Source organism: Eurytemora carolleeae, unplaced genomic scaffold (genome assembly GCF_000591075.1).
Source record: "Eurytemora carolleeae unplaced genomic scaffold, Eaff_2.0 scaffold972, whole genome shotgun sequence".
Lineage (NCBI taxonomy): Eukaryota > Metazoa > Arthropoda > Copepoda > Calanoida > Temoridae > Eurytemora > Eurytemora carolleeae.
Window position 1 is genome coordinate 78,905 of NW_019397025.1, and position 22,590 is coordinate 101,494.

The following is a 22,590-nucleotide window of genomic DNA, read 5'->3' on the forward strand; positions in this document are numbered from 1 at the left end:
TAAAAAAAGACAGTAAATAAGTTAAAATAGTATTTAAATTCTAAAATTTAAACAAATCCAACATGGTAAGAACAAATTCAAGGCAAAACCTAAATCAAAGCAAATAAAATAAAATAACAAGGGGTAGGGATGGCATGAGACTCCAATCTAAAATAACAAGGGGTAGGGATGGCATGAGACTCCAATCTAAAATAACAAGGGGTAGGGATGGCATGAGACTCCAATCTAAAATAACAAGGGGTAGGGATGGCATGAGACTCCAATCTAAAATAACAAGGGGTAGGGATGGCATGAGACTCCAATCTAAAATAACAAGGGGTAGGGATGGCATGAGACTCCAATCTAAAATAACAAGGGGTAGGGATGGCATGAGACTCCAATCTAAAATAACAAGGGGTAGGGATGGCATGAGACTCCAATCTAAAATAACAAGGGGTAGGGATGGCATGAGACTCCAATCTAAAATAACAAGGGGTAGGGNAAAGCCAAAGCCAAAGCCAAAGCCAAAGCCAAAGCCAATGCCAAAGCCAAAGCCAAAGCCAAAGCCAAAGCCAAAGCCAAAGCCATAGCTTAATGCCAAATGCCAATGCCAATGCCATTGCCAATGCCAATCCCAATGCCAATGAGCTAAGTTGAGGCGAGGGCCACGAGGCTACTGAATGTGAATATATTGCACCTTGACGAATATTCTGTTAAGACTAAGGTTGTGTCGGATAGAGTTCTGGAATCCTGTTTTGTTCTCGTTGAAGAGAGGATACCTCTCCAGGATCCACTCATAGATCTCAGTCAGCTTCAGCATGTTGTTCGGGGAACTAAACACAAATCAAATTGGAAAATAAAAAATTTTGCTATGAGATTAGTATTGTTGTGAAATATTCTCCTCAAATCAAGGAGTGGATACAGGGTGACCCACAAAGGATGAGGCTTCATAGACGACTGTACGGAGTCTTTTAAGTAACTTTTTAATACATCCAAGCTTCCCTGCATTTAAAGACAAACGATTTAGTAAACAATTAAAAGACTTTATTACAGGCAGAAGAACTTAAAAATTCATATCATGATGTTAAGATAGCTTTGTGTCGTCTTTTTAGTCTAATCCTTAGAGGGTAACCCTGTACAATGTAACCATACCCCAGAACCAGATAGGCAAACAAGGCAAAACATTAAACAAAAAGATCTGTTTTCTCTCCAATTAAGAAAATGTTTAGATTCCAGAAAAATGAAAGGTACAACTAAGTGACCTAATTGCTTCTCTAATTTCGATTTTAACGCTATAATGAAAAGTTTTTTTTGTTGTATCATCTTAGAAATCAAAACTTTTTTTCTTCTTTTAGATAGGTCTTCAATTTACTGCTTTTGTTTACAACCTTTGTTTTTGTGATGTTCCAACACGCCATCCAGTCGGACTTGTAGCGCTACCAGTCAGAATAATAATGTTGTTCCAATGATATTATTGATATTATTCCAAAAAAGGAATGATTATTTTAGGAACTTGAAAATATTTCTTTCCAACCTTGAATAAGAAAATGAGCCCCTGAATTAACCTGAGTATTGCTGATATGATGAGCTTCTTGTAGGAAACCTTGGTGGTCTTTACCTTCCTCTGCTGATACTTCCTGAACACAAACAAAAGTTTATGAGCAGAGAAAATACAAGAAAAAAATCAGTGGGAACTCTTGTATTGTGGAGATCAATGCATGCTCTCCATCTTTTGTTAATCTGCAGATTAATTAACTCTTTATTCGATATCCCGCATGGTAATCCTAATTCGTACCAAGTCAGGGGTTGAAGAGAGCTTTGATTAGGGAAGAAAAAACTAAAATGAAGATATGAAAAGGTTTAGTTTTTTTAGATCTTCAAATAGAAGTGCCCAATAGTGGATATTGAGATCAAGTAATTTGGATTATGAGTATCCAATGAAAACTTCCCAGCTCAGAATGTTTATTGGTTATGGAGGCAATATTGCTCATGGAGGCAATATTGCTTATGTAGGCAATATTGCTTATGGAGGCAATATTGCTTTTGGAGGAAATATTGCTTATGGAGGAAATATTGCTTATGGAGGTAATATTGCTTATAGAGGCAATATTGCTTATGGAGGCAATATAAAAAAAAACATAAAAGATGATATTACATTTCAGGAGAAAACACCAAAATAACAAACAAAATTAAGATTGAGAAGGTTAAAAGTTCAATGTAACAGTTTACAAAGGGTTTTCCGTTAATATATATTCTAAGGACGAACTTCCTAGTTGGCATGTAAGCAATGTTAAAAATACGGGTTATACCAGGACTAAAGGGTCCGGATCAAATCAAATCAAATCAAATCAAATCAAATCAAATCAAATCAAATCAAATCAAATCAAATCAAATCAAATCAAATCAAATCAAATCAAATCAAATCAAATCAAATCAAATCAAATCAAATCAAATCAAATCAAATCAAATCAAATCAAATCAAATCAAATCAAATCAAATCAAATCAAATCAAATCAAATCAAATCAAATCAAATCAAATCAAATCAAATCAAATCAAATCAAATCAAATCAAATCAAATCAAATCAAATCAAATCAAATCAAATCAAATCAAATCAAATCAAATCAAATCAAATCAAATCAAATCAAATCAAATCAAATCAANAATAATCTTAAGGATAAATAAAGAAGAGGAAGATAAATGAATAAAAATTTAAATACTTTTAAGGATAAATAAAGAAGAGGAAGATAAATGAATGAAAATTTAAATAATTTAAAGGATAAATAAAGAAGAGGAAGATAAATGAATAAAAATTTAAATAATTTTAAGGATAAATAAAGAAGAGGAATATAAATGAATAAAAAAGAGGAAGGTCAAATGAATCACTGAATGAATAAATAAAAGGAATAATAAAAGGATGGATAAATTGAATGAAAGATGAATTTGCTACCTGGGAGATATTGTTTGAATCCTGGGAATGATCTTCGTCACTATCCATACACACTTCTAGAATACAGAAAATACAGGTTTAAGTTTTTGGTCTTCGAAGGATGATAAATGATTTTGAGGCCTTTGATGTTCCACTATGGTCCTTAATCATCTAATGAGAAATTGAGTAAAGAAAACTTAATTTCCTTCAATTTACCTACAAAACTGGAAAGAGCAGTTTCTGTGTTGTCTGAATTATCTCCGAACATTTTATCTCTCTCGTCAGCACTGAAATAATTTCATTAAGTTAACAATTTATCTCTCTCGTCAGCACTGAAATAATTTCATTAAGTTAACAATTTATCTCTCTCGTCAGCACTGAAATAATTTCATTAAGTTAACAGTTTATGTAAGCAAAACTGTCTTAGAAATGATCTGAGAGATAAGGAGCTCTGCTCCAGTCGTGGCCTTTTTAAAAAGCTTTTTAATTTGCAACAAAATTTATAAAAAAAAAGAATCAGATTATAGGAACATAGTCTGAACCAAGGTAGGTAAGGCCATAAGAGAATTTTGTATTCAGAATACACCAAATTCCGTTATATACAATAAACTCATTTTCGGTGGCTGTACAATTTGTAATTTGTTATTTGTAAACAAACGCAACTGACACTGGACTTGAACCCAGTATTCAAACCTTAGTCGCAGTCCAGAATTATATAGTTACACATTTAAACAAAAAATTTTGAAAAAATTCGCCCAAAAAGTTTATATCAATAGATTTAGGTTCCCCCTCTCCAACTCCGCCCTATGCCTGGGCTGCTCCCCCACCCCCCCTCTCATGTCGAAATTGTAAATTATTGTTTCGACATAAGTCTAATTAAATTGAATATAAACAGACCACTAACCCAGTTTTTAGCCAACAAAACCGAGTTCATAGTGTACTCCAGAATGAATGTACAGTAAATTAATTCTCCTATGGCCTACCGTTGGTCTGAACTTTGAAGTGACCAGCTATTTAAAAAAGCGTTGCATTCACAACGGCATTACTAAAACTAAAACTAAAATATTCTGTCTTTTAACGGGTAAATTTTCAAAATTTTCTCATTATTTGGAGAATAAATCACTTTTAAACAGAATTGTAATTAACTAGTTTTTAGTTAGAAAAGTAAGAATATCTACTTCTTGATTGATCAGACAATGAATTAAATTATAAATATCGTTGTGATTGTAAATACTCAATACATAGAAGATGACTTGAAACTACATCTACAGACCCTGTTTAATTTGCAAGTAGTTTCGTCAAACTTCGTTTATTTTACAAGTAGTTTCGTCAAACTTCGTTTATTTTGCAAGTAGTTTCGTCAAACTTCGTTTATTTTACAAGTAGTTTCGTCAAACTTCGTTTATTTTGCAAGTGGTTTCGTCAAACTTCGTTTATTTTGCAAGAAGTTTCGTCAAACTTTGTTTATTTTGCAAGTGGTTTCGTCAAACTTTGTTTATTTTGCAAGTGGTTTCGTCAAACTTTGTTTAATCAAAGACACTTAGAGCTCAAAGAGCAAAATTGGGAAACCTTAACAATCAAACGTTAAAATCTATTTTATCCATGATTTTAATACTCATCTACCTGAGATTAGAGGCCATCTCCAGTTTAAGTTTGAGACAGCATTCACAAGGAGAAGTTCCACATCCGGCAGTTTCTCCAGGAGTAGACGGAACCAGGGTAAAACAATCTCTACTTCTAGAGATTAACTAATCAGCTTACTAATGTACTTCTAGAGATTTATCAGCTTACTAATCTACTTCAAGAGATGAACTTATCAGCTTACTAATCTACTTCTAGAGATTAACTTATCAGCTTACTAATGTACCTTCTAAAGATTAACTTATCAGCTTACTAATCTACTTCAAGAGATGAACTTATCAGCTTACTAATCTACTTCAAGAGATGAACTTATCAGCTTACTAATCTACTTCTAGAGATGAACTTATCAGCTTACTAATCTACTTCTAGAGATGAACTTATCATGTCAAATCCTTATTTGGTCTTTTCTTCAGACATGAGACATGAGACACAATTTACAAATATATTGTACACAGTGCTTAGGATCCATTTATTTTGATGCGTTTTTCCAGTGCGGATCCTGGATCCGCAATGGAAAAAATGGATCCGGATCCGGAACAAGGTCATGAACATTTCTTTTAAGATTAACCAATTTTTTTAACTAAAGAAAAATTTTAGAATTTGATTTCCTATTTTTTTCGCTTATTTTTTATGTTAAAACTTGATGAACCGTAGAGATGAGAACATTTTTGATAGTCTCTCTTATTTCAACAGGTCAGGTTTGGATTTTGTGAGCAAAAGATATTTCCCTTCAGTTTTTGTCGATATTTTGACCCTAGGATTTGGATCCATGGAACCGCATATTTTTGCGGATCCGTGGATCCAGGAAGCTAAAATGTTGCGGATCCGGATCCTATGCACTAATTGTACACATCTAGGATTGGCAATACTTTGCCCTGAGGCCAAAACTGTTGATTCTTTAATCCGTGGCTTCGGGGCTCATTCGGTTCCTTTTCTCATCGACAGTTAAACTTAAAACGCTGAATACTATTAGTGAATACATTTTAGAACTAATTCTATCAGTCTATTTCAGAGTTAAACTTAAATCCTTTAATTTATTGTTTTGCATAGTTCAGCGCTCAGCGCATTCCAAACAAAATATTCGCCCTAAAATATGCATGCCATCCTAACTTTCATCATACCTTGCAAATACTAATTTTACCTGTACACAACAGAACCTTCAAACTTCTCAATGAGTAAAGATTTGACCAGGTCAACATTAAGACTACCAGCCAGCTCACACTAGAAATAGCTTAACTTAACAATTGAAAAATTGAAATATCAATTCAGTTTTTTAATCATATTTTCACGCAAAATAATATTTAACCTTTCAAAAGGAGATTTATAAAACTGAAATATTAATAATAAATAACAAAATAAAAAAATTCAAACTTAAAAGAAGGAATTTAAATTATCCTAAATCAAAAACGTTTATTTAAGCACAGCGACAGTACTATTTACTACAAAAAACTAAAATTTATAAACTGACATTTAAAAAAAAATTTAGATACCTCAGTAAATGCTCCAGAACAAACCCTGTATCTATCTATCTCTAATTCCCGCAGAAACATGGATATTCCTGCACTTGTTGCATCGTCGTCCAAATACTTAGCAAAATCCTGAAGAAAGTAAGATCATTTAAAAAGTTTTTACTCAAGATGAATTTTATTTAAATAACTATTTTATGCTCTTAATGATTTTACTAATTTACCTTAATAACCATTCCTTTAAATATTTGGTGTTTATAATTGTAGAGAGTACATAATAAATCTGGTCCTAATTTACATCCTTTCAAACATCTTTGTATTGGAGTTCATAGAATCATGAATCATGAATCATGAAAATCATGAATTCTCCCCTTTGCTTTTTACGTAACTAAGAAAACTCCTCATGCAGATATTATGAAAAAAATCGAGAAAAAAAATCGAATAAAATATATTTAATATTTAGTTTGTATTGATTGAAAGTATATTCCTTGACTGCGAACTATAAGATTAATATTTGTCCTGAAGAGGAGGTATAGGTCAGGGTTCTTATTCGTTACACTAAACATTTAATTATATATTATGGTTACAGAGCTGAAAACTTTAGAATTGATTAATTTGAATATCTATTGTGGAAATGTATGATTTTCTTAATCCTTTTGGTACACTCTGATTAGTAGAATTTAGGGCACATAAGTTGATACTAGCCTATGTCAAAATCAGTCAACTTTTGGTACAGATAAGAGTGGTCGCTCATGTGGTGCCCAAGGACAGGTTTGTTAAACAAAATATTTTTATTTTTTATTTTTGACGAGCTTAAGGGTACCTGCTCGGAGCTTTAAGTTTAAAAAACGGCCGTTTTTTTTCGATTTTTACAATTTTTTAAAGCCTGAGCAGGGACCTTAGACACCAAGCAATCTTCATTTTTTTTCTTCGTCTGTTATCTACATGATGTATACTAATATATAAAAAAACACTCTTCTGGATATCTAAACCCTATTATTAAAAATAAAATATTAAAAATGTAGATTTTCAAAAAAACACGAAAATTGAAATTTTGAGGTTTGATCTCTTAGAAGACAACTCTTCAATAAGTATGAAAAATTTCCATCAGTGATTAAAAAACAGAGTCATCACTCATCAAGGTTGAGTCCTAACTTCTGTTCAATAACATCTTCAGACATGCCCTTTAGAGCTGCAGCTTTATAGTCAGTCTTCTTTCGACCTTTACGGTTTCGTTTGAAGACATTGGAAAACAGAAAGTTGTCCTGCCGTTTTTCTTCTGATCTTGCTGTGTCAATCAGCTCTTGCACAAGCTTTATAGCTCGTTCAGATGCATCATTTACTACTGCTATATTCTTGATGAAAGCAGTAAACTCACAGTAGAAATCATTGGTATTCCAGAACTCAGGAGGAAGTTTCATCCACTGGATCTCAGCCCTGTTATGTTTAAGCATGTTAAAGATCATCCAGGTCTGCCCTGTTATCAGGGGTGTCAGACTTGGGGGCTCTTTGTCAGAATAGTTAAGACTTAGAAGAACTTCTTTATTCACTACTTGCCTATCCAGAGGAAATTCCTCTGGACGAGGTAGAGAAAATAGCTTCTTGGTCATTTTCCCTCAGTTAGAATATTCTTCATCAGCCAAAGCAAAAACAACTACTGCTGGATCCAGATACCAACTGTGTCGAAGTATGGATGTTATTGTTGTTGATGCAGAGTCTAGGTTAAACTCCTTAAATCTGCTCATCTGCCAGAGAGCTTTAATATCCTGAAGTACATTTATTTGTGTGAAAAAGGTTAAACAAATTTATGGATTAAATGTTCTAAACTTCAAATGAGAAATGATTGTGAACTACAAAAAAAATTAAATTAATGATGAGTGCAAGGTACGATAGTTAATAATTTTTAAAACCTTCAAGAGGAAGCTGTTTCTTATAATTGAAATCCTAAGTTAAATTTTTACCTGAGCCGGAGCTATGTTAGATATTTCAGCTCTCAAGAACCATTCTGCATAAAACAGACTGATAAATGTAGCCATCTCTGTGACCTCTCTCTGCTCATCATTTGTTAAGCCAGGAACATGTTCAATCAGTAGAAACATCTTCAAGAAGTATATGGCCTTAGCCAGAAACCGGGCATTGTGAAGGGCTCCAGGTATATGTAGCTTGAACCTAATATCCACTGACAAGACCATTACTACTAGTTCTGCAAGTTCTTTATATTCCCTACGCTTCCATTTCCCCTCCTGATCAACAATTTTTATGATAATTTGCTGTTAAATTGAATGTTAATTGTAAAGTGGATTAAAATAAATTTCTGAGATGATATAAGTAAATGTGATTTTGCCTCAGATAGAAAGGAGCCAGGGTGTATGACAAGTTTGTTAAGTTTAGTTTTTAGGCCAGTATCTATTTGGTTTTATTGGGTTTTCAACTTTTTAAACAATTGATTATCAGGAACAGTGGTCTTACTTCCAGGATAATTCTTCCAAAAATGAACTACATGATGTTCATTAACATGATGCCTACACCCAAAATGAAGAATTGGGGTCTGAATCAGCCTAACAATTCTGGTACAGACACCAGAATTTTGTCCTGTATTTGATTCAGTTGTATCAAAACACATGAATTTAATCTTATCCATTAAATTATACTGCTCCAGAAGTGGTTTCATTAGCTCTACTTGGGCTTCACCAGTACCAGAATCATTGCCAGGGATTCCAAGGAGCTCTGTCTGATTATCAATCCTCACTGAAATTGCAATCCTGTCCTTTTTTAGGCGTTTTCCATCTGTTAGTTCTTGAACTAACTTTCCATCACAGTACAGACCAATTGGAAAGTTAGTGGAGTCAAGAAGAAAATACAAATTTTTCGTGTTTTTTTTGAAAATCTACATTTTTAATATCTTATTTTTAATAATAGGGTTTAGATATCAAGAAGAGTGTTTTTTCATATGTTAGTATACATCATGTAGATAACAGAGGAAGAAAAAAATTGAAGATTGCTTGGTTTATAAGGTCCCTGCTCAGGCTTTAAAAAATTGTAAAAATCGAAAAAAAACGGCCGTTTTTTAAACTTAAAGCTCCGAGCAGGTACCCTTAAGCTCGTCAAAAATAAAAAATAAAAATATTTTGTTTAACAAACCTGTCCTTGGGCACCACATGAGCGACCACTTTTTTTCTGTACCAAAAGTTGACTGATTTTGAGATAGGCTAGTGGATACAGATTATACTAATCTGAAGATTAACAATATGAGGAGATCAAGAATTAATCTCAATATCCGCGATTCCCTCCCCACACCTCAAACGCACATTGAGATACTATATATATATAGCACTAAACACTTTTCAGCTGGTTAAGATAGGAAACTAAGGGGTTTTCATACAACAAAATGTTCTATTTTACTAAATCCGTTACTTCATCCAGAAATTAAATTTGATGAAATGGAGAGATCGCTGAATTACCTATTGACGGCTAAAAATCCTTAAAAACACCGATTCAAATCCAAATGAATCTTTAACTTTGAATCGGTTGAATCAGGATAAAAACCGGCGGCATAGTTAGTTCAGCGAAATAGCTCAAATATATTAAATTTAGACCCGATATTATCTTACTATCTTGACTTGAAAAATGAAATTTACAGCTTCATGAAAACCCAGCTAGCTTCTATTTTAATCAAGAATACAGTGCTAACCAAAAGACTGTGGCATAATTGAAGTCAGGTCACTTTCCACTAGTTAAAAAATTTATGAGTTTAAAAAAAAATCAGTAGCGACATTTCATAATAGAAGACAAAAATCATTCCTCTATTTTTAGGATACAACTGTATAAAATGCTAAAACTTTATCCTAATTACCTTACAAATATTCCATTTTGATTTGAACTGATAATAAATCGGAGATCTGATGTGAACTCGCAATTTCTAAAACAACGCTTATCAATCAATTAAACAATCACTCAATCAATTAATGAATCGTCCAACAAAAACGTTTTATTTTGATGAAAAGAAATCACGACGCTACATCTCACAAGTTCTTGTCGTATTAAAATTAAATTTTCTTAAGTTTTAGAAAGAACAATTTTTTTTGTATTATTCAAAGTATTATTTCTAACCACATTTCAAATCTAAATCAATGAGATCTGAGCTGAAACCTTTAGAATGGGATATTCTTAATCCCGATCGAATAATTAATCTGGAGATTAATAACAAGAGGAGAACAAGCATTATTTAATCTCGAGATTAAGAAAAAGAGTGGATCAAGCATTAATCCTGATATCCACCATTCAAAAGTTCCCAGCTCTGGTTCGATATAATGATCATAGATCAATATCAATGATCCAAGTTACCTGGCAATTATAAGATATTCTTTTATAAGAGGCGATGATGAATTCAACTCACCAAGCAAAACTTCAATATTCCTAATAAAACATTATTGATCTTAAAACAGGTTTAGAATTTTTGATTTTTGACAATTCTTAAGAAATTTTTATGCCAATGATTATATTTCTGAGGAAAAAAGAAGAACAAATTAAATTTCTTACTCGTCTGTTATTTCTATGGATTGAATACAGGTTTTCTTGTTGATGGGAGTGATTTGAACAGGCGGTATATCTGAGCTGTCTAGTGAACAGTCATCATTTTCAACTTCTGTTTTTATATTTCCTCTCCCTCCTCGACCATCAGTCTTTACAGACATCTTAGGTCTGAAACTAAATAAATATATTTTATTACGAGATCTTGGTTCCAGCTTCAGCCATCACTGATTATTAAGTCCATGGATTTTCTGACTTATAAATCATTGAAGTCCATGGATGAAGTATTCACTGATTATACATCATTGAAGTCCATGGATGAAGTATTCACTGATTATACATCATTGAAGTCCATGGATGAAGTATTCACTGATTATACATCATTGAAGTCCATGGATGAAGTATTCACTGATTATACATCATTGAAGTCCATGGATGAAGTATTCACTGATTATACATCATTGAAGTCCATGGATGAAGTATTCACTGATTATACATCATTGAAGTCCATGGATGAAGTATTCACTGATTATACATCATTGAAGTCAATGGATGAAGTATTCACTGATTATACATCATTGAAGTCAATGGATGAAGTATTCTCCGTTTTAAATAGTATTGAAGTCCATGGCTGTAGTATCCTCCGATTTATACATCATTGAAGTCCATGGATGAAGTATTCTCTGATTTCCCAAACTCTTCAAAGCTAACGAATCCCTCCTGCATCTTTCTCCTAAACTCATCATTATTCATTTAGCGCAGAGTTTACACATTTAAAGGGTTTTTTTAATCTTTATTTTTGAAACTAATTTGCCAAATTATTATTGGAAAAAGTAAAAAATAACTTTTTTGTTTTTCTCTCCATTTAAATTCTATATATTTAAAATATTGAACTCTGTACAGATAAATCAATGTTCCCTGAAGTCTTCCATCTTAATATTATATCCAGCTCTCTCCTCCTCAAACCGTTCATTATAGATCTAAATAAAACTATTTAAAGGGACTAGATGACACTCGAAACGTTATTTTAAAGGATGCCCAATTTGAAAAGTAAGATATACGGTATACGACAGTGTACTTTAAACCCTTATCTGATCTAGGATGAATGAGATATTCGTATTTTTCTCAAAACTGATAGGTTTTAATTTAGAAGCCACTAGTAAATTTGTGCTACAGATACAGTGAAGGAAATAGTCAAAATATATGAATTGTCCAGATTGAAAAACGAGGATACATTACATATTACACAAGTTATTGTAAGTTAGATAAAGGGTTTATGGATGCCGTTGAGGACTAGACAAGTAACACAGGTTTTGAGTTAGTTTCAGACCTTTAAGTCAATTTTAATGGACAACAAACACCTTTTCCAACATCTAATGGAAAAATGTCTTCATTACCGTAGACTGAGTTGGTACCCGGTAATCTAACCAGATAATAATACATTTATTTCAACCCATTAATACTGATAAGAATAGTTGACACAAAGATGATAGAAAAAATCCAAATCTTTAAAAACCTGTTTGTCTTGAAGATCAAGAAGATTCCATCTTTGCGCCAAAAGTTTGGTTAATTCTTTCTTACTAAAAACAATCTTGAAATTACTTACATGTTATGACTGAGGAGTGAAATAACAATCAGTAAAATCTATGGTTTTCAGAGGTTTTTGTGCCCAATAGCTGCAGAGAAAAAATTGTAAGCCCCACCCCGGCCCCTGATATTAAAAAATAGTAATAAAAATGACCCAAATGATCAAAATATTAATATATTTCAGATTGTTTCCTAAGTTGTATTCCGTCTCTGTCTTGAATCTCCCGAGAAATGTAATCTCTCTGCTCCTAAAACATGTTTCTTGTGTCTGAAAGTGTTCAAACGGAATTGAATTCAAACCATTTCTACAGATTTTATTTCTTTAAATTAAACAGTCTATTTCATGTTTCTGTGAATTCTTGGACAAATTGTAGCGAATAAATACACGAAATTCATAAAACCATTAATATAAACATTTAATATAGAATTGTACGCTTTTAAGGACCATCTTAAGAATGGTCAAAGTTGTAATTAAAATATAAAATCAGTGTATTTTGTTTATTTATAAATAGGTGAACAGAAGCAGAATTTAAATAATTGAGCCCCGTCTCAATGGTTGGTTTCACTTAAAACTGTATTAAGCCGGCGCTCAATTAGAACCAGTTTTTAGCAGTTCAGCGACGCGGTTTGAAGTTTTTAAATTCGGCCTCAGGCCTTATTACGCGAGCCATGCTCCGTGTATAAAGTCTACTTGATGCCCCTGTGTATTTCTGAGTTCTCCCTGAGGATCTGTACAGAACGTATTGTGAAAGAACTAGTTTAGGAGCTGTTTACAGACTGATTACGCAGGCGCAAGATTTCTCGCGTGAGAGTGAACAGTTTTGTATTAGTATATGTTTATTTGTCTTTACGAGTGTAACCGTGCTATATTCTAGGATCACTGCGGTAATAATTTTTTATATATATGTATGCTATCGTTTGATTATATTATGATTGATATTTGTAAATATGCTTGTTGGTTCCTTGCCACAGTTTTTTAATGCCTGAGTGGATTATTTTTGTATTCGTATGATTTATCACTCGAAGCTTTTTCTGTGGGCTTATTAAACTTATTTAGATTGAAGCATTCGAGAAATAAATAATTTTTTTATATATATATGTATGCTATCGTTTGATTATATTATGATTGATATTTGTAAATATGTTTGTTGGTTCCTTGCCACAGTTCTTTAATGCCTGAGTGGATTATTTTTGTATTCGTATGATTTATCACTCAAAGCTTTTTCTGTGGGCTTATTAAACTTATTTAGATTGAAGCATTCGAGAAATAAACGTTCGTAACCATATTATTATCCTTTGTTATGGAGAGCGTTGAGAGGAGGAAGGCTTACAATCCAATCTCGAGAAATACTGCACGGTATATACATTAGGTCTTTAGGGAAATCGCTAAGTAGCGAAACAGGCCTTTTATTAGAAAAATGCTAGGAGTAAAAAAACCTAAGAAAATACCTTACAATACTGAAAGAAGGGGTTCTGAGGACGCTTTGGTAGATTTGGATCGCGTGAGGACTTGTCTTTACCAACCTTTAGAACAAATATCAACAATAAACATAGTATGTTCGTTTCATTAGGACACATCGAAAACTAGTTTTATTGAAAACAATAACAAAATTTCTATAAAAATCTCGGAAACTTAAACAATAAAAATGAAAGGTTTGTTTTAGAGCTTTGGATTTTGAGAGTACAATTTTTTTGGGTTAATATTTTGTCCCTTGGATCCAGATCCGTGGATCTGCATGTTTTAGCGGATCAAGATCCAGGAAGCCAAAATCTTGCGGATCCAACGGATCCGGATCCTAAGCACCGCTTGAAACCTTTATATAAAAAAATACAAATAATTATCCATCAAACCTTTACTTACTTAAAAACCCGAATAATTTGTTTTTGTAATATTTCCTACCTTAACTTTCTTAGGTTTCTTTTCACCTGTTCCTGATTCTTTACGTTTACTATCGTTCTCCTTAACAGAAATAAATCAAATCTAACAAAAACACGATTTTTATAATTTTAAATATTTTTCATAATTTTTTAATAATTATAAAAACCAAGGACCTAGGACGACGACGACAACAACAACGAACAACATAACATGAAAACATTTCAACACTTAAATATGTCAAGGTGATGGAATAATTAGGAAGGTTCTATGAAGTTTTTGGGACCATGAGACAGTTGTAACAATCTTCTCTGGATGTGCAAACCTTGACCCACTCAGTTGGTGACAAAAAGAACTTCAAAACCAAAATCCATGTGCATATACGCTATTATGGTTCTATAGCTACTACTACTACTACTACTACTACAACAACAACATTAATAATAATAATACTTATACCGTGAATCCATGTGCATATACGCTATTATGGTTCTATGGCTACTACTACTACTACTACAACAACAACATTAATAATAATAATACTTATACCATGAATCCATGTGCATATACGCTACACTGGTTCTATGGCTACTACTACAACAACAACAACATTAATAATAATAATACTTATACCGTGAATGGCTCTGGTACAGGAATGGTTCTATATTTATCTCCTCTTTTATCCAACTCCTTCATCAAGAATTCTCGTTCTTGTCTTCCCTCAACCAACATCTTCTTTATCTAGTATTTTAACTAAATAAATTATCTAATATAATAAATATCTTATGTTTAAAATGTACAATGTACATTGTTTTTATCTGCAATTCTCATTCGTTTATAGTGGGCCAACCAATTAAAACAACCTACTCTGGTTAGGCGGGTCCAAACTACATAGTAAATTGTGATTTTTTATTTGTATTATCTCGTGCTTTGTAGTTGAATAAAAATATGAAATATGAAAGCAAGGAATTTTTTGAAAAATTTCACATAAAATAAAAACCAATTAATTTTAGAAGTAATTAAACGTAGAATTGAGTTAGTATGTTAGTAATAACAAAAACAATTGCAAATATGAGAAATGATAAAAAACGGGTTTTAGATAATTCCATCATCGATAACTTTTAGATAAAAAAGATTTATTTACTGCGGTGAATTAAGTATTATTACAATTCCATTATTTATGTATTTACTACATTTTTAGTTAAAGGACTGACCTTACTAATCCTATAAACCATGATCTCTGAATCCTGATTCATAGCAACCATCCTCTCCATCAATAATTGGTATTTTCGTCTGTAATATTAATTTTGACATTAAAACATTAAATTATAAATACTATCTGAAGTGCCCGGCGTCGCCCGTGGAAAAAAGTATAATTTTGAATTTTTTAGCCTATGTTACCTCAATAAAAGTTAAGCCAATTTGGTCCAGCCGTTTGGACAGCCATAGTTAACACACACACAATATATATATATATATACAGGGTGAGTCAAAAAGTTTTTTAAAGATTTAATCACAGAAAATTCGCAGAATTGTAACGACAAAATTTTCAGTTTTGGTCTAATTTTTAAGAAAAAGTTATTTTAAAATTCTCAATTGTGAACATTTTCTCTTTTTATACATTGAAAAAAGAATTTTTTCCGGATTTTATCAACAAATTTCGTAGATATTCAAAATTGAAAAACGAATTTTGTTGAAGGGTAATTTTTGAAATTTGATTATTCATAAGCCTTCCCTGAGGTCATGTGAGGTCCCAAACAAAATTTGGGCCCGATCGGTTCATCCGTCTTTATTGGATACAAACAAACGAACAAACAAACAAACACCCAAACAAACAAACTAACATACAAATAGACAAGCAAAGTATAAAACAAGTATGAGTGAAAAGCTTTTCTTAGATAGATTAGTTGTTTCAAGTTTGTTTAAATATTCTCTGTTTTAGTGCCCTGTCTGTTGTTAATGTTTACACTAAAACTGGTTCCTAAGCTGCCCTCATACATCATATTCCTGTTCTACCTCGTCATATTCCTGTTCTACCTCGTCATATTCCTGTTCTACCTCGTCATATCCCTGTTCTACCTCGTCATATCCCTGTTCTACCTCGTTATATCCCTGTTCATCATCGTCATCATCATCATCATCATAATCCTCCTCTTCCTCGTCTTCAAGCAGTTCATTTCCTAAAATAGATTATAGTTAAAGAGCAGCAAATCGAATCCGATTAAACACCACTATCTGAGTAACTATAAAGGAGAAACCGGTTTTTTTTTCAGTACAATAAACGTTATAATTATGACGATTCCTTCCTTAGCTCTGCAGAGAAGAAACCATAAATGAAAATAATCAATTTTCAGCTAAAAAAGAGGATATCTCAGTCATCCTAGATCAAACAAAGGCTGAAAGGGACATACCATTATATTATTATTATGCAACTCAATCACTAGAAGGTCAAAACTATAAGAAATATATAACTAAAAATCTTTAACCCATCTGTATGATACTTCTTACCCGAAACTTTATCATAATTAAATTTTCAGCGATAAATAACATTTAATTTTGAAACATTATTCTTTATTCTTGAAACAATTTCATATTCTAATACTACAGGGTAACCCATAAAAGATGAGACTTCAGAGACGACTGTACGATATTTTAATTGTCTATTTCCTCGTATTTACGATTCCCAGAAACAAACGTCTTTCTTTACGAAATCATTAAATAAGTCATTAAAAGACCACAATCAAGGTGAGAGTCTTGAAATCGTCATATTAGTAGTAGTCTGAACACTGAACAGTCCCATACTTAGTACATATTACATCATCCCGATACAGTTTCTTCTTTGCAGACTTCACAATCACAACTTTACTTTAGGTCAAGATAAAAATTAAAAATATCTAAACCCATGAACAATGGAAATGATAACATCCAAGAAATATTAAAAATAAGTTTCAGAATATATTTCTTTTAACTACCTGATTCTTCTAATCCATAACCGCTTCTCTCATACCCTGACCAATCCATTCTCAAATAAGCTCAGTCTAGTTGAACCATTTTGTCTGAAACAAAAAATGAATAAAAAAATGACAAAAAATGATGAAAATATAGTTACAAGTGGTAGAAAATGTAAAGATTTGCACCAACCAAGCCAAGATGCAAATTGAAAAATCTATTTGATTCTTAAACACAATAAAACCTTCAGCTCAAATTTCTTAACCCTAAGAGATCTTGGCTGTTTTTCTAAATTTTCTTACAAAAGATATGATACATGACGCTATGAGGTAGAAGTAGACTACAAATTCAAATTTATTAAGCGAGCGTCCATGTAATTAAAAAGTGATTTTTAAGATAACTAGCTAACTCCCCACGGTACAGTACGGTACGGTACGGTACAGTACAGTACAGTACAGTACAGTACAGTACAGTACAGTACAGTACAGTACAGTACAGTACAGTACAGTACAGTACAGTCCTCTTAATAAAAAAACAATGGTGAAGATAATGTAGTTTATAGATCTAAAATTCAAAGGATCCAGATTCGGAAAAGATTAGCTCCGGGGATCCAAAAACAGGCGAATCCACTGATCCAAGTGTCAAGATTCGCAAAAAAAGACGAGGTTAATTTTATTTGATTTTTCCCACGTCTCAATTACAGCTGGTTTAAAGGACACATATGTCACCTTGTGGTTCATTTTTAGTACAACATTATGGTTTACATAAATAAAATAAAATTACGTTGGAAATTCCTTTAATATAATATAATCAAATCATCATAAGTGATTAAAAATGCAAATATGGAAAACAAGCAAAATCTAAGAAAAAAATAAGTTACTCAAAATATCACTAAGTGCAATGTTAAATAAGCTCTGCATAGTTAATTCAAAAAAAGATTTTTATAAAAATGTTTTCATAAAAAATAAAAAATCCCCCATGGAAGACTTAAAAATGCCAAATATTTACTCGCTAAACACCTCGCTACAGGTTTACACCCTGTATCCCTGATATTTTGTAATTAGTCCATGTATTTCCTCCTGTGAGATCCGATCCTAAATAAAATATAAAAAAATCATGTTCTTTGCCCGAGGTTTTTCATTTCGTTTTTATAGTTAATTATTTAATTGGAAATAAGATTTTTTCTGAAAAATTTCTTGAAAATCTTTTTTTTTGGTTGAATAATTGGTTGTGAATTCATTAACAAATACATGAAATTTAATAGATTATAAAATTTAACTTCTTTGCTTCAGAATTAAATTTTTTTTACTCCCAACTATAAAATGTCAAACAAAAATTCTCTCAAATGACATTAACAAAGTTAAACTTTAACTATACAACTTCCAATGCTAGCATGTGACCTTTTAATCTGTTAAGTTCAAATTTAATCTAATAAGATTTATGTCAAAATTTTAAAATCTTGGCTTGTTTTTAGGGAAGCTTTATAATGGTTAAGAAAAATAAACGACAATTTACTCAATTCTCATTTTTATTGGGGTTTTCTGTAACATGAAGTAGCATGCTCCTAGTTTTCTAAATACAGTGAATGCTGTTAATGCTAGTGAATTGACTGAATAAAAGCATTATAAACTGAATCAAATGTAACTATTCTGATATTCACAATTATTTGTTATAACACACAATTTATGTGAACAATTTCTTTTATATAAATGAAGCAAGAAATATCACTTTAATTACATTTCATAGATAAATTCGCTGACAATTGAAATTTGCACTTTAAATTTGCACTTTTATTACTGAAAATCTGAACTTAACTTAGTTAAAGAAGATTTGACTTTGAAAAGCTAATCCAAGAATTTTAAATTCCCTACACAGCCCTTTCTACTTACTTATGCAAGAATAAAAAAGAAATATTTAACTACTATTTTTCTTCTGCAAAATTCTAACATCTGAAAGGAAATATTAAAACTATGGAATGAGTAGAATATAAAAAATTACAAGACATTTTCATTCTAAATGTATTATTTTTTTTCTTTGTGTGAATCCGGATCCGGATCCAGATCCAGATCCGAGAGATCCAGATTTTGGGAAAAGTCAAAATCCGGATCCAAATATAATAGAAGACAAGAACCGGATCTAGGTATTGTAAGTCGAGATTCGGATTCGATTCAATTAAATCAGTTGAACAAATCTAGATCGAAAAAATGTTAAATGTTTACTGTTAAATCTGTATCTGTATCCGGATCCGGATCCTAATAAATTGGGTCCCAAGCACAGCCTGTTCCACGAAACAATTTTTTGGTCAAGCATGCAATTTATTATACTTACGATTAACGTCTGCAACAATGTAAAACTTGATTATTTAAAATAAAAATAGAAGAAGTGTATTTTTAACCTACTGGGTCAGTAAAAATAAATGGAGTAAAAATCTTTTTTAACTCAACTTGACTCAACATTTGTTTTCCAGTAATTGGATTCACAGTGAACAGTGAGAAAAATATCGTTAATTTTCTGACTTAAATCTTTTTTCCATTTTTTTGGGGAAAAAAAATCCGCAAATCGCTTAAGTAGAGAACTAAAATTTAAAATATTTCATTTTCAGAAAGAAAAACGTGGATAACCCCAACAAAGGGTCACATGAAAATACGTCCACAGACCATTTATCTAACAAATGATGGCATGGCACGTTATTATATCTGAATTGAGACACATTTGGGTCATTTTCTCGCTCATATATGTCAAAGTGTAATCTACAAACCGAATTTTTGAAATTGTAATAAGAGCAAATTAAATCGTTTAGTTTGTTAGATAAAGATTAGTAGATAATTAAACAATTATATGAGTTTAAACTCAATAAAGTTTTCTTTGATATAATTGTTTATGATTAAATGTGATAAAATGATAAATATGTTTCCTGGGACTTTGCCTCATTAACCGATCATTACAATACAATTGATATCAGTTTTGTTACCTTTATACCCTCCCTGTAGTGTGAGGGTGCGAGGGGTATAGAATCAGCTTTATCTAACCAAGAAATTGCTTCAGAGTATTCTCTTAGTCCTAGCAATGTGGTAAATTAGCAATAATTATCAAATGATCATACTGTAATATATCTCTTTCTATCTGTCTGTCCTATGTCTTCTTCGTTCTCTTTGTATCCTATATATCTGTCAAGACTGTATCTACTATTAGTGTGTCCCTTACATCCTTCCTTCTCTCTCTATCATATATATCTGTCAAGACTGTCTCTACTTTGAGTGTCCCTTCCGTCCTTCCTTCTCTATCTATCCTATATATATCTGTCAAGACTCTCTCTACTATTAGTGTGTCCTTTACGTTCTTTCTTCTCTATCTATCATATATATCTGTCAAGACTGTCTCTACTATTATGATGTCCCAAACGTCGTTCCTTCTCTGAACTATCCTATATATCTGAGTCCTTAACGTCATTTCTTTCTATATGAATTAACTATCGAAGCTGCAAGGGTATGCAATTTGTCAATTCCTTACTGGCATCAGTCTTTTCTGTTTCCTCAAGTTTTCCAACTGTCTCTACTACTGGTGTCGGCTATTATACCAATTCAATAAAGACGACTTTCTATTTCAGCTTTAACTGTTAACAAGCTTTTCCGAATTATAAGTTCACAGGTTATCGAAGAGAAGTTTTTTAATTGATGGGTTCTTTTGATTTCTATGTTTGTGTATGTCCAATCCATCCATGCTGTTTAATAGCTTGATTAAAATAAAAAGTGAAATAAAAAGTCTTCATTGTATTGATATAATCGCCTACCACTGTATGTAAAGATCTGTTTATCTATAAGAAGAACCTACCAATGTGACATTTAGCGATGAAAAGCCGGTTCTCCTTCCACCCTTCTGGTTTCATTCTCTCCGCTTACACATTATTTTATTACAAATAATAATACTAATAGCAATATATTAGCATCATTCATAGATCCAATCATATTTATAATAACAAAACACAAAAAAGCATATTTGTAATAATAAAAGTATATGTATATACTTATCCTACCCTCAAAAAAATATTTTCCCCTGGAATATGACGAAAACAACAACATTAACATCTTGTAAGATGTGACTGCTAAGGGTCAGTCTATACCTGCCATGAAGTGTTGAATGGCTTCTGAAAGTGTAGCGGAGGGGGGTTCAGCAAACAGGGTTGCAGCCATCTTTCTTTCCAACCAGGATAACTAGAGTTAACCAATTTTAAATACAGTTTCCAGCCAGGACAGCTAGGGACCAATTTTAAATACAGTTTCCAGCCAGGAAAGCTAATATTAACCAATTTTAAATTCAGTTTTCAGCCAGGACAGCTAGGGTTAACGAATTTTAAATAAATTTTCTAAAGTTTCCAACCAAGACAGCTAAGGTTAACCAATTTAAAATTAGTTTCTAACCAGGAAAGCGAATAGTAACCAATTTTAAAGTCAGTTTTCAGCCAGGACAGCTAGGGTTCACCAAATTTAAATACACTTTCCAGCCAGGACAGCTAGGGACCAATTTTAAATAAAGTTTCCAGCCAGGAAAGCTAATATTAACCAATTTTAAATTCAGTTTTCAGCCAGGACAGCTAGGGTTAACGAATTTTAAATAAATTTTCTAACCAGGACAACTAATATTATCCAATTTTAGATTCAGTTTCCAGCCAGGCCAGCTAGGGTTAACCAATTTTAAACAAAGTTTCTACCAGGACATCTAGGATTAACCTATTTTAAATTCCCATAAGACCCCCCCCCCCTACTGTTACCTATCTTACACACTACAGTTTTCACCCTTGGCTTGAAGAACTATACGTATTAATGAGTTAGAAAAACAGGATACTGAAATAAGGCAGAGGGGGGCGCAGATAGAACTATTCGAGTGAACTGTGTAGTATGAAGTGTATGCATAGGTATAAATAGTAGGTTGAGAGAAGGGGGGGGGGAGTTGACGGTGAAGCATTAAAGCTGGTAAATAGTGAATGTAATGGTTAACATGATGCATATACCTTGCCAGATATTTTAACTCTTCAATATTTTGCAATTTAATTAAATTGCATTTTAAGTAAAAAAAATGGACCCTTCGGCAACATGCCTACTGCCTGTAGTAACATGTGCCGCACTCCCTCAATACAAAACTGACGACTGTTGAACTGTTTACAAAGTGCCCGGTTGTACTTAGTGTACCGGCTTGAATGCAAGAGCTTAGTCGGCGTACCGGCAAGGACTTCACGAGGACAACCGGTCTAATATACAACAAAACACGTACCGGCTCGACCTTCCCGCACCGGTCCGACCTTTCACAAAAAACAAACACAGGGATAAATATAAACTGCAGAAATGATAAGGAAAAATAATTATTTTTTTTCAAAAATAGAAAAACGAAATTTTGGATCATTTCATTCATGATTTTAGATCCAACAAAATATTGTTGAAAACATAAACACAGATATTGTTAGCAATCCACAAAAAAGGGGGGTCTGACACATTTTCGTAGATTTTTATTTAATTAATTTAATATAACATAATAAATAAAATAAAGCAATAATTGCGCAGTGATGATACAAAACTAAAAATGAAATAAAAAAATCCCGAAAATGTCCCCCCCGGACGCCTAGTTGACTAGGAGAAGGAT

The 22,590-nt window shown here is 32.3% G+C and overlaps 2 protein-coding genes across 2 annotated transcripts; both read right to left on the reverse strand.

The window, feature by feature from the left end:
* Positions 1-10,721: 10,721 nt before the first annotated feature.
* Positions 10,722-15,326, reverse strand: LOC111711223 (HMG1/2-like protein). The gene is made up of 8 exons (XM_023485514.1): positions 15,222-15,326; positions 14,641-14,748; positions 14,032-14,091; positions 13,581-13,655; positions 12,324-12,379; positions 12,061-12,124; positions 11,463-11,524; positions 10,722-11,277 (listed from the first exon to the last, which is right to left on the reverse strand). The coding sequence occupies exons 1-8, from the start codon at positions 15,279-15,281 to the stop codon at positions 11,193-11,195; spliced, it is 570 nt and encodes a 189-aa protein (XP_023341282.1). The 5' UTR covers positions 15,282-15,326; the 3' UTR covers positions 10,722-11,192.
* A 2,100-nt stretch (positions 15,327-17,426) lies between these two features.
* On the reverse strand, positions 17,427-22,067 carry LOC111711226 (regulator of microtubule dynamics protein 2). Its single transcript, XM_023485518.1, has 5 exons — positions 21,965-22,067; positions 21,077-21,167; positions 20,788-20,850; positions 19,928-20,016; positions 17,427-18,050 (listed from the first exon to the last, which is right to left on the reverse strand). The coding sequence occupies exons 2-5, from the start codon at positions 21,144-21,146 to the stop codon at positions 17,988-17,990; spliced, it is 285 nt and encodes a 94-aa protein (XP_023341286.1). The 5' UTR covers positions 21,147-21,167; positions 21,965-22,067; the 3' UTR covers positions 17,427-17,987.
* Between the last annotated feature and the right edge of the window lie 523 nt (positions 22,068-22,590).